Source organism: Podarcis cretensis, assembly GCF_951804945.1.
Source record: "Podarcis cretensis genome assembly, chromosome: 8".
NCBI lineage: Eukaryota > Metazoa > Chordata > Lepidosauria > Squamata > Lacertidae > Podarcis > Podarcis cretensis.
In genome coordinates, this window is record NC_137177.1 from 8,821,867 (window position 1) to 8,835,067 (window position 13,201).

The 13,201-nt window shown below is 45.6% G+C and overlaps 1 protein-coding gene and 1 long non-coding RNA gene across 2 annotated transcripts in view; one reads left to right on the forward strand and one right to left on the reverse strand.

The window, feature by feature from the left end:
- LOC307221396 overlaps nucleotides 1-13,201 on the forward strand; it is a 50,175-nt gene that overhangs the window by 13,437 nt on the left and 23,537 nt on the right. The window contains exon 3 of the long non-coding RNA XR_013841365.1: nucleotides 6,675-6,849. This is a non-coding gene — a long non-coding RNA (uncharacterized lncRNA). The remainder of the gene's footprint in view (nucleotides 1-6,674; nucleotides 6,850-13,201) is intronic.
- Nucleotides 5,149-6,527, reverse strand: LOC307221243 (NTPase KAP family P-loop domain-containing protein 1-like). Its single transcript, XM_079985641.1, has one exon. The coding sequence runs from the start codon at nucleotides 6,481-6,483 to the stop codon at nucleotides 5,296-5,298; it is 1,188 nt and encodes a 395-aa protein (XP_079841767.1). The 5' UTR covers nucleotides 6,484-6,527; the 3' UTR covers nucleotides 5,149-5,295.

The window sequence follows — 13,201 nt, forward strand, 5'->3', positions numbered from 1 at the left end:
TTTCTGAGTGCATGTTCTGGAAGTTGGGCAATAGGGGCAGTACAGGATTCCTTTTGGTGTACCGACCTCCCCGCTGCACCAAGGATTCCCTGTCTGAGCTGCTTCAGGTCGTGGCGGATTTTCTCCTGGAGACACCTAGTTTGGTTGTCCTAGGGGATTTTAACATCCATGCCGACACGACCTTACAAGGGGCTGCTCGGGACTTCGTGGAAAGCATGGCCTCCATGGGGCTTTCCCTGAATAAGTTTGGCCCAACTCATAGTCATGGACATGCCTTAGACCTGGTGTTCACCTCTAGTGACGTGGGTGATCTGACACTAAGTAAAAGTGAAACAAAAGAAGTGCCATGGTCAGATCACTTCCTGGTGCAACTGGACTTCTCCGCGACCCTTCCCCTCTGCAGGGAGGTGGGACCAATTCGGATGGTCCGCCCCCGCCACTTAATGGATCCAAATGGTTTCCAGAGAGTGGTAGGGGATACTTTATCCCATGTTGATGGCCTTTCAGCTGATTCCCTGGTGGCCCGCTGGAATGCGGAGTTAACCAGGGCTATCGACTGTCTGGCTCCGAAGCGCCCTCTCCGATTGCATGGAGCCCGGACAGCTCCGTGGTTTTCTTCGGAGCTGAGGGCGATGAAACAATCGCTGAGACGGCTAGAGCGTCGGTGGCAAAAAACTCACTCCGAATCTGACCAGACGCAGGTTAGAGCTCAACGTCGAGCCTACCAAGTGGCGATAGTGACGGCGAAGAAGACTTTCTTCATCGCCTCTATTGCATCTGCAGAAAATAGTAGCAGGAGACTTTTTCAGGTGGTTCATAATTTAACAGAACCACCTTTACCACCGGGGCTTTGTAAAGACCCCAAGATCTCCTGCAACGATTTTGCAAAGTTTTTTGCAGATAAAATCACTCATATTCGGAAGGAGCTAGACACCACCGTGGAAGCAGGGCTGGGGCGGGAGAGTGCTAGAGCTCTGTCAGGTCAAGTTGCATGGAATCGATTTCAATCCATTACCCCCGAGGATGTGGACAGGCTGCTTGGACGCGTGAAACCAACCACCTGTCTCCTGGATCCTTGCCCATCCTGGCTAATAAAAGCAAGCCGGGAAGGGCTGGGCGATGGGCTCTGCGGGGTGGTGAATGCTTCCCTCTGTGAGGGAACATTCCCAGATCCGCTGAAAGAGGCGGTCATTAAACCGCTTCTTAAAAAACCATCTTTAGACCCGGCTAGTATGGCCAACTATCGCCCAGTCTCAAATCTTCCATTCTTGGGCAAGGTGATTGAGCGCGTGGTTGCTGAACAACTCCAGGCACGCCTGGAGGATGCGGACCATTTGGATCCCTTCCAATCGGGATTCAGGCCTCATCATGGGACTGAAACTGCCTTGGTCGCGCTGGTTGATGATCTCTGGCGAGCTAGGGACAAAGGTGAGAGTTGTTTCCTAGTTCTGCTGGATCTCTCAGCGGCCTTTGATACAATCGACCATAACATCCTTCTGGACCGTCTAGAGGGGCTGGGAGCTGGGGGCACTGTTATACAGTGGTTTCGCTCCTTCCTCCTGGACCGTGTTCAGAAAGTGGTGGTGGGGGATGAGTATTCAGACCCCTGGGCCCTCACTTGTGGAGTGCCTCAAGGTTCCGTCCTCTCCCCCATGCTTTTTAACATCTATATGAAGCCGCTGGGAGAGATCATCAGGGGGTTTGGACTGGGTGTCCATCAATATGCAGATGATACCCACCTCTACCTCTCTTTCAAATCAGAACCAGTGAAGGCGGTGAAGGTCCTGTGTGAGTGCCTGGAGGCGGTTGGAGGATGGATGGCAGCTAATGGATTGAGGTTGAATCCTGACAAGACAGAAGTACTGTTTTTGGGGGACAGAGGGTGGGCTGGTGTGGAGGACTCCCTGGTCCTGAATAGGGTAACTGTGCCCCTGAAGGACCAGGTGCGCAGCCTGGGAGTCATTTTGGACTCACAGCTGTCCATGGAGGCGCAGGTCTATTCTGTATCCAGGGCAGCTGTCTACCAACTCCACCTGGTACGCAGGCTGAGACCCTACCTGCCCGCGGACTGTCTCGCCAGAGTGGTGCATGCTCTAGTTATCTCCCGCTTGGACTACTGCAATGCGCTCTACGTGGGGCTACCTTTGAAGGTGACTCGGAAACTACAACTAATCCAGAATGCGGCAGCTAGACTGGTGACTGGGGGCGGCCGCCGAGACCACATAACACCAGTCTTGAAAGACCTACATTGGCTCCCAGTACGTTTCCGAGCACAATTCAAAGTGCTGGTGTTGACCTTTAAAGCCCTAAACGGCCTCGGCCCAGTATACCTGAAGGAGCGTCTCCACCCCCATCGTTCTGCCCGGACGCTGAGGTCCAGCGCCGAGGGCCTTCTTGCGGTTCCCTCATTACGAGAAGCAAAGCTACAGGGAACCAGGCAGAGGGCCTTCTCGGTAGTGGCACCCGCCCTGTGGAACGCCCTCCCATCAGATGTCAAAGCGATATATAACTACCTGACATTCAGAAGACATCTTAAGGCAGCCCTGTTCAGGGAAGTTTTTAATCTGTGATATTTTAGTGTATTTCTGGTTTTTATGGAAGCCGCCCAGAGTGGCTGGGGAAACCCAGCCAGATGGGCGGGGTACAAATAATAAATTATTATTATTATTATCCGAATTGGTCCCACCTCCCTGCAGAGGGGAAGGGTCCTGGAGAAGTCCAGTTGCACTAGGAAGTGATCTGACCATGGCACTTCTTTCGTTTCGCTTTTACTTAGTGTCAGATCACCAACATCCATAGAGGTGAACACCAGGTCCAAGGCATGTCATTGGCTATGGGTTGGGCCAGACATATTCAGGGACAGCCCCATGGAGACCATGCTTTCCACGAAGTCCCGAGCGGCCCCTTGTAAGGTCACGTCGGCATGGATGTTAAAATCTCCTAGGACAACCAAAACTACATGTCTCCAGGAGAACATTCACCATGACCTGAAGCAGCTCGGGCAGGGAATCCTTGGTGCAGCGGGGAGGTTGGTACACCAAAAGGAATCCTATACTGCCCCTATTGCCCAACTTCCAGAACATGCACTCAGAGTTCCAGTTACAGATAGGTAGCCGTGTTGGTCTGCCATAGTCAAAACAAAAAAAAATCCTTCCAGTAGCACCTTAAAGACCAACTAAGTTAGTTCTTGGTATGAGCTTTCGTGTGCATGCACACTTCACGAAAGCTCATACCAAGAACTAACTTAGTTGGTCTTTAAGGTGCTACTGGAATGCACTCAGAGAACTGAGTCCTTCCCAATAGGATGCCTGGTGCAAACTAATGACTTCCTAAAAATCACTGCAACCCCCCTTCCCGCCCACAAGGCCTGGGTTGCTGTATATAAGAGATACCTGGTGGACAAGCAGCGGCTTTACCTTTTACTGGGCTTAAACATTTTGAGGAACATGATTTAGTGGACACCTGGCGCCACCTACAGCATGGAGAGCATAATCACACATTTTCCTCTCCTAGGCATGCTGTTCACACAAGAACCTATTTTATACTGATTTCCTCCAGTCTGGTGTCGAGGGTGGAAATAGCAGAGAGAGGTCCAAGGAGGCATCTGACCATGCCATGCTTAAAGTGCTGCTGTGGAGAGATGATTCACACCCCACATAGACTGTATTAACTAAATGAGTTCATTGTGAAAGAAAATATATACGGAGGCTTTATTTAAACTTTACATAGGGGACAATATGCACCTGCATTTTAAGCATCTTATTGGCCAGCTTTTATTAGCATCATGGCTTGTAATAGCTGGATACTGAAATTTATTTGAAATTTACCGTATTTTTCTGTGTATAAGACGCCCCCATGTATAAGACGCCCTCTACTTTTGGGAACCCCAAATTTAGAAAATGGGCATATGCACTATCCGTGTATAAGATGCCCCCAGATTTTTGACCTTCTTTTAAAGTAAAAAAGCACACAAAACACTAGTCTTATACACGGAAAAGTACGGTATATTGGTTGTGACATTGACCACATGGTATTAAAAAGACTGGCAATTGGTGCTGATAGAAAAATTAACTACTGAACTAAAAATATCAAGGGGAATGAAATAAAAAAACATGTGTTGGTTGGATTGGCATATCTTTATTAAATATAGCTCATGTGGGACATCCTCCACTTTCTTTCTTTTTTCTTTTTTCAGTTCCTGTAGTTTTTTTGTTTCACACATTAGTGTTATAGGTTCCGCACTCCAAGTGGCAATAAATTTCAGGGATGGTGCTTTTCTGGGTTCAGCTCTAACAAGAAGGATACATCACTGGAGACTCATGGCAGTTGGTAATATTTGGATATATTTACAAAGATTGGGCATAGGTGAAAGCAAACAGCATAATATTCCAGCCCACAGCAAATCAGCTGCCTCACATCAAATCAAGTATTCCCAAGATATAGTTCCCCCGCTTTCGCTCACTCTCGTTTCCATCCTTAAACATATAGCCCTGAATATATTTGAATGGATTATAGAATTATAGGTTTACTTGAGAAGAAGTTTGGTTCATACCTCACCATTTCCCACCAGTCCGATATAAAGTAGCATCTTGAGCCAGGATTCTGTTTTACCCAGTCCTTAGTATATTTAACATGTTTAGCTGTTAACGATGTTTTAAATATTTTTATTTTTATAGTTTTGCAGCTTTGTTGTTTGTCAACCTAGGGCCTTTGGGAGGAATGGAGGGATAGAAATTTAATGAATAATTGGAATAAATAGAAACACAAATATCAGCCAACCTTTGCAAGGAGGAACCAAGACAATAAAGAAATGCTTTGAACTCTGAAATACTGTACTATTGTTATTATTAAAGAATGAAACATAAAGATACATTTTTATTGACACAAGAGTTTTTTATGTAAGCTACACTGAGGATTGCCTGAAAAGTGTTAATAAAAACCTTAAATAAATCAATGAAAGATAAAAATACAGAGTAATAGCAACAATATAATCTCAAGAAACAGATAGCAGCATAACAATAAAAGATAAAATAAGTTAAATATTAAAGTAGACCATTTAATTTGTGTATATTCAGCTTTACGGTGTGGCAAAAAATAAACGTAAAAAGCAGGTGGAAAGAGGACAGGGTTCTGGGGGGGGAATGGCTTTGGTAATCCCACAATATGCAATTTTGGCTCTATTTGTGAACTGTGGTAACCCCCTAGTAATTGTGGATTTACGGTAATTATAAGAGGCAAAGATCAAATCACTGAGCTCAGCCTAGTTCCATCTAGATACAACTTCCAACGGTCTGTCTAGCACAGCTTAGGAGGACTGTCTTGGCTGCTAAGCATATGTGTTTTCAAACTGTTGGGATTTTGATTTCTTGTTGTGACACTCAGTGGCTGGTGACTTGTTTCTTCCTCTGCTGTTATGCTGTTCAGACCCCGTAGCAACTCAAATGGCCTTTTCAAAGAGAAATCCAAACTGACCAGGAAATTTGCCAGATATCTCGCCCACTTTGCTGTGATCTGGGACCTGGTGGCCAAAAAATTTCTGAAAAGATCAGGGTCGCCATCCAGTTCCAGAAGTCTTTTTATATCATTCTTAATCTTAGCCAGTGCTGGCTCATTATCATTGTAAATCTCCAGTAAGGTTTTGCCATCTCCCTCTTCTTCCCTCCATAGTCGGCTTCCTTCTTTTCTATCTGCTTCCTCCTTCTGGTTTTCCTCAAGCTTTCTTTGCTGTCTGGCATCTTCCTCACATTGCAAAATCCAGCTCAGGCGGCAAGGCCAGCAGTTGGAAAGAACAACCCAGTCTATCAGTTCTTCAATGCTGATTTTTTCCTCATATTTCCAGGGAGCCTCTGATTCCAGCTTGGTAATGGACAAGATGGTCAGGACTGTGTTCACCACCCTCTTCAGTTGCGCAGAATTCCCTGGAATGTATTCGTTATTCATCAAGTGCTTACAGATAATTAACTTTTCGCTACAACTGGGGTCTTCTAAGCCTACCACCTTGATCTTGATGTTGCTTTCCTCGCAAGAGCATGCAGCTGGATTCTGATAATCCACCTTCAGGATCTCATTGACCAGCCTTAATTTGTCCTTGGGAGTCATATGCGGCAGGGAGAAGGGCAAGGACACAATTCGGTCTAAGTACAAGTAGCCATTCGTGTGTTTCTTTTCTCTTTGAATACATTCCACAAGGATGCTTGGATCGGCAGCCAAGATGGAGATAAATGGGGCATCTTTGTTGGAAAGAAGTATGTTTATGGCATCCAGAACATCCACCACTTTGTCCTGAGTGCACCTGTCCAAATTGATGATCTTCAGGACTACCCGGATCTCTCGCTTCTCTATCCATCCCAGGAACTGGAGGAAATTAGCTATGGTTCCCACTAATTCTTTCACAAAACGCATGAAGCCCAGCTTGGCACTGAGGGTGTTTCTGTCAATTTCTGTCTGAAGCTTCTTTTTCAGTGTGAAGTAGAACTTGGTCATTACATGTATGAAAGGAGTGATAAACAGAATAGCCCCTACTAAAGCAGTGGATCCATAGCGCGAATCAAATTTACCTTCCTTTATCAACATGCTAGCTGCTGTTAAAAGAAGACTCAAACCTGTTATAACAGGAATGAAGAGCTTCCCCCATCCTTTAAAAACCCATTTCTTGCTCTTTGTTTTTTTCAGAGATTGTCCATCAAGGATCATAAAAGTTGTAAAAAGTGCTTTGTTCTTCCCTTCGATTCCGTCAAGCAGCGCTGTAAGAATGCCAGCCCAGATGTGGTCACATCCTACATACTCCCAGGCATCAAAATTGATGAAGATGTACCGCGTACCTTTGAGTACTTCAGAACCGGAAGCAGGGTAACAAAAAATCATATGCCAAATGAGTGAAAGCAGGGAATACTTTCCCCCACTTTTCTCCCCCTCTGTGGGCATGTGGCCTGTAAAAGAAAGCAGAAGCACAGCATTTGTTGTTTTTTTTTTCCAAATACATTTTTATTGAGGTTATACACATAACAAACATACAAACAGATACAAAAGAAAAAATTATAACAAAACAAAACAAAAAAGCGTCAGGATATACAAGCCAACTTTTTCCTCTCTCTAACTATACAAAGATAGATTAATCTGGCTGTTTCACAAAACAGTAAACATTTAAAAAAAAAAAAAAAAAAACCACACGCGCAAAAACCACCTCCTGGACTTCCTTCCATCCTTTTGGTAAGTATCAAATATCTGCTTCCATTACGTATTTGATTTTTAATCTATAGGCCTAAATTCACACGCTGGTAGTATTGTTCTGACCCCGCCAATCACATTAAGCATTTATTCCAATATAGTTCCAGTATTTACTCCAATTTTTCAGAGATTTCTGTTCATCGTGGTCTCTTAATTTACCTGTTAATTTATCAAGCTCAGCATAATTTATCATTTTAATTTGCCAATCATTTATATTGGGGATAGTTTCCACTTTCCAATATTGTGCCAATAAAATTCTCGCTGCTGTGGTGGCATAGAGGAATATCGTTCTATCTTCTTTCTTACCTGGCAGGGGAGACACCTTGATCAAGAAGCACAGCATTTGTACCAATCTGTACTCATCATCACAGATGAGATGAGTCGGCTGCAGTCCATAGCTGGGGGGGGGGTCGGTCATTTTCTGGTCATCACTTAGGAACATAGGAAACTACCTTATACTGAATCAGACAATTGGTCTATATAGTAGTAATAATTATTATTAATAATAATAATAATAATAATAATAATAATAATAATAATAAAAATAATTTATTTGTACCCCGCGCATCTGGCTGGGTTTCCCCAGCCACTCTGGGCAGTTTCCAACGAAGATTAAAAAGACATTAAAATGTCACACACTCAAAGCTTCCCTGAACAGGGCTGCCTTCAGATGTCTTCTAAATGTCAGGTAGTTGTTTATCTCTTTGACATCTGGTGGGAGGGCGTTCCACAGGGCGGACACCACTACCGAGAAAACCCTCTGCCTGGTTCCCTGTAGCTTTGCTTCTCGCAGGGAGGGAACCACCAGAAGGCCCTCGGCGCCGGACCTCAGCGTCCGGGAAGAACAATGGAGGTGGAGACGCTCCTTCAGATATACTAGGCCGAGGCCTTTTAGGGCTTTAAAGCTCAACACCAACACTTTGAATTGTGCTCGGAAACGTACTGGGAGCCAGTGTAGGTCTTTCAAGACCGGTGTTATGTGGTCTCGGCGGCCGCCCCCAGTCACCAGTCTAGCTGCCGCATTCTGGATATATAGCTCCATATCTACCTGCACTGACAGTCATTAGCTCCCCAGTGGTTTTCTGGCAGAGGATATTCCCAGCCCTAACTGGAGATGCTGGGGATTGAACCTTAATAACAGAAATCTACCGGCTCACAAGCTGGTTTGGAACAGGAGACCACTTCCTCTTTAATCTGTTCTTTTATTTGGTCTGTATCTAGACTATGTGCTTTAGCAGGGCATCACCAAATTCCAGATACCAGATTGGTGTGAGTATGAAGACACAGCAATGTAAAAGAATGTGGAGTTAGTAGTTAGTTTGTTGGACTGGGACCTGTGAGAAGAAAGTGCAATTCATAGGTCAGCCATGAAGCTCACTGGGCCAATCACTGCCTCTCAGCCCAACCCATCTCACAGGTTTGTTGTGATACAAGGCAGCTCCGTGGAGGAAAAATAGGGTATACACATTATTATAAACAAATTACTAGACGTATGCCTTAAAAATAATAATTGTGTGTTGAGTACTTAATCTGGCATTCTCCTGGCCCTTAGCCACTGAGCTTCCCTGATGCAGGCTTTCTTTGCAAGAAATATCCCATGCCTTGCCAATTAACTTCACACCCCTTACCTTCTGCATCCCTTTCTGGGATATTTAAATACAGCTTTGACTATTCTTTTTCGAGTCAATGGTACTTACTTTCAATTTCATCTAGGAGCCTTCTTTTGCTTCTCCCCCATGGTGCGTAGAATCCCATTGTCACTGGTGGGTCGATATTTTGCAGAGACTTTGCCAGGGCTTTGCAGTAAACGGCTTCATGGGTTTCAACTGTACAATTATAACCCATTTTACAGGAAAAAAGAAAGAAAAAAAAATCTTAAAAACCAGGTGGTTAGTAGTTGCAGCAACAAAGGGAGTTTAAGTGGGCACATCCTATGGCAACCATAGGCATGAAATAAAGAGTTCAAGGCAGGCTTGGGTACCCACATGAACAACCAGGATCTGAAAAGGATGCTGCAAAAGCACAGGGTCAAACAATGTGGGCAGGAGGCAATCCCACCTCATACAACGCCTGCCCATCCAATGCACTGAAGCGCAGTGACTGAGACTGAACTACATTCAGTGACCAGTTTTGTACACCCTCTGACTGACCCAAAGGACCATGCTGTAGACCAGTGGTGTCCAAACTTTTTTCAAAGAGGGCCAGATTTGATGAAGTGAAGGGCCGTGGGGGCTGACCAAAGGGCCAACCCAAGTTGTTGAGCTTTTCTTAGGATTGAAAAATTGGGTTGGAGTTGTTGAGGTTTTTAAATAAGGAAATAAACTGATTGGCGGGCCAGATTAGGCACCCGAAATGGATTTTGGACATGTCTGCTGTAGACACCAATAAATACTGTGAGATGCATGTCAGGTGGAACTATAACCAATGTGGGCCCTTAGATGGCCTAACATAGGGCTGGAAAGCTCCAAATGCCAAGTCTGCCATATATCCTTGCTACCGAAACCCAAATTGCTAGCAGCAGATTCAGTGCAAAAAAGAAACTTTACCAAACCAGGACACATCCATCCCCAGCCACGTGAAGCCATGATTTGTAATAGCCCCTAACTGCTATTTAATGAGGAATTGTCCATCATGGTGACCAAACAGTGGACTGGCAGAAGGCTGACTTAATGACACATTTAACCATGAAAGCACCTGGGCTGCGACAGTAAACCATGACATTTCTGCTATCAGTGGAAGAGAAGCAAACTCAACAAAGGTGATCAAAGAGGGCACCATTGACCACTTTTGCACAGACAGCATAAAGATTTGAAGATGCCAAGAGGGGAATGGAATGGGCAAATTGTGGGAATGTTCAGGGATGCAGGAGAGGATATATTGTGAGATTATATCCTAATCCAACTTGTGCTAACAAGTTCCCAAAATATCAGCAGAGTTTATGGCATTCCCCTTTAAGTTCGCAACGGTAACGCTTGCACAGGTTCGCTAGAACCTCTATAATAATTACTCTGGTAATTTCCCCTTTGTTCCCTCTTAAAATACAAGACACGACACAGTCTTTATAAAAGTATAAAAGAGTTTACTCACGTTCTGTTCACAATATGATCCCAGAAGGTAGGCAGGCTTAAAAAGGTTACATGCACATAGAAACTATCTTGTAGCAAGATAGTCCTTATCTCCTCTCTTGGCTGGGAGCCAAGAGAGCATCCTTAGATGTTTCCTCATGGAAGGAAAATGGCAGAGAGAGAGACAAGAGGCAAGAAAGAGAATGGCTGCCTGCCCTGTGCTTTTATCACCTGCACAGGTGAGGCCACACCCACCTCTGGTCACATGCGGAGGAAGTCCGTCCCCAGGAAGTTTACCTGCTTGCTGGACAGACATCCCTCCCCATGTTCTAACATGTACACTCTAGGAATGTTGTCATTGACTGCTCTTGTGTTTACATCCCACACAAATATGGCCCCCTGCTCAGTTCCACCCATTCTGCACCACAATGCAGTAGGACGATTTGTAGGCAACGGCACTCAGGAACCCATTCCTGGAGTGATCGGAAAGGGCCATCGCTGCCAGAGCCTTCTGGGTCTGGCAGCTGAGAGGGAAAACTGATGTACGTAATAATAATGACACACCTGGATGGTCCCTCATCAGTGCTTGGTGCTCTGGATCACTCATCTTTGTGGCTGGCAAACTTCAGCAGCTGTCAAAAAAATACATAGCATGAGTGTCTTTGATTGGGCACTGATTTGCTTGGAAGGCTACTTTGAAGATAGTGTGAAAAGTGGTGGGCTGTACATGATAAATTCATGCTGGGCTGCTGACAAGTCCCACCATCCCTACACATCTCCCCAGTCATCTGCAGGCTCAGTTTAAGGGTGCTGGTTAAAGCCTGGATACTTGAATAACTATCTCTCCAGCATTTATGTGCATGAGTGTCTGAGGGTGGTTGGAGGATAGGTAAAGGGACCCCTGACCATTAGGTCCAGTTGTGGCCGACTCTGGGGTTGCGGTGCTCATTCCGCTTTATTAGCCGAGGGAGCCGGCGTACAGCTTCCGGGTCATGTGGCCAGCATGACTAAGCCGCTTCTGGCGAACCAGAGCAGTGCACGGAAGCGCCATTTACTTTCCCGCCAGAGCGGTACCTATTTATCTACTTGCACTTTGACATGCTTTCGAAGTGCTAGGTTGGCAGGAGCAGGGACCGAACAATGAGAGCTCACCTCGTCGTGGGGATTCGAACCGCCGGCCTTTGGATCGGCAAATCCTAGGCTCTGTGGTTTAACTCACAGCACCACAAGCGTCCCAGGTTGGAGGATAGATGGCGGTTAATGGATTGAGGTTGAATCCTGACAAGACAGAAGTACTGTTTTGGGGGGATATGGGGCAGGTGGGTGTGAGGGACTCCCTGGTCCTGAATGAGGTAACTATGCCCCTGGGAGTCATTTTGGACTCACAGCTGTAAATGGAGGCACAGGTCAACTCTGGATCCAGGGCAGCTGTCTACCAGCTCCATCTGGTACACCGGCTGAGAGCCTACCTGCCCGCAGACTGTCTCACTAGAGAGGTGAATTATCTCCTGCTTGGACTACTGCAATGGGCTCTTCGTGGGGCTACCTTTGAAGATGACTCAGAAATTACAACTAATCCAGAATGCAGCAGCTAGACTGGTGACTGGGAACAGTCATGCTGGATAGAAGTCCTAGGCTATATTCTGAAGATACAGGAGACCACCACCTTGCTAAAGCTGAGCTGGACAATATAGGACTTCTCAGTGCACATGCTTAGGATGTGCTGCATTTCCTAAAGATGTGGAAGGTGAACCTAAAATTTACAGATTGTATCTTATTGAAAGAGAATTATATGAAAATGATGCATAGATGGTATATAACACCAGAGAAAGTGGTCAAAATGTATAAAAAGGGATCAAAAACTTGTTGGAAATGTAAAGGAAAAGGATGGGACATTCTATCATATGTGGTGGGAATGCAAAAAGATTAGAGAGACTTCCGGGTTGGCACCATCGCCGAATGGCGGACTCCCTCCGAGCTCCGGAGGGAGCCTGCTCGGCAGGGGCTGGGTCCTACCACACGGGCGACGCGGGGACCCTCAAAAACCATGGGCGCTGAAACCCATGGACATGGTGACTCGGCTGGCACCTTTTGCGCCCCCCGACCCGCGAAGGAGCCTTTTTAAAGGCTGCGGAGCGGGTGACGGGGGGTGGTGGTGCTTTGAGTCCTTCGCTTCCCCTGCCGAGCGAAGCCGCATGCCATTCGACGGAGAGCGCTGACTTCTTCTATTGAAAATCTGGACTTAAAAGAATAACCCATGAGTAATCGGAACCTGGACTAAAAAGGGGGATAATTTTTTTAAAAAAATTCGGAGCGAGCGGGGGAGGCGCAAAAAGGAAGTCAGCCCCCCCCTGTTGTAGAAGAGTTAAAGCAAAGGATTTGACAACTAAGATCGAGTGCCACCCTATTTTGACAAAGTTATTAACTTCGCGAGGGAAAATCATAAGACTGAGCTGGAGGAGAAAGGTGGAATTGAATTAAAAAGCAACCACCACCACCCCCCCCGGAACCCTGGGAGCGATTTGTGAGAGCGCCGGGAGAAGAGAAATAGAGGTTTTGACAGCTGTCAAAGAGCTGTCAAAGCGGAAGAATAAAATAGAGATCTTTGTTACAAGGACTTTGCCGGTTACATTTGTTATAAATTGGATACAAATTGTTACAAACAAGGAATAACAAGTTACTTTGACTGGTGGACGTGATCTGGAAGGGAATTTAGTTATTGCAATCCACCTAGAGGAGCTGAGGGACATTACAAGTATTGTTGGCGTGGAATTTGACCAGAACTTTCTATCTCCTGGGAAACTGCAGAAATGGAACACTATTTTGTCTACAGAGGTCTACGCACTAAAGGAGACAATAGATTTATCTATTGAAGAATGAAAAGGACTTGACGTAATGTTTTGTTCTTG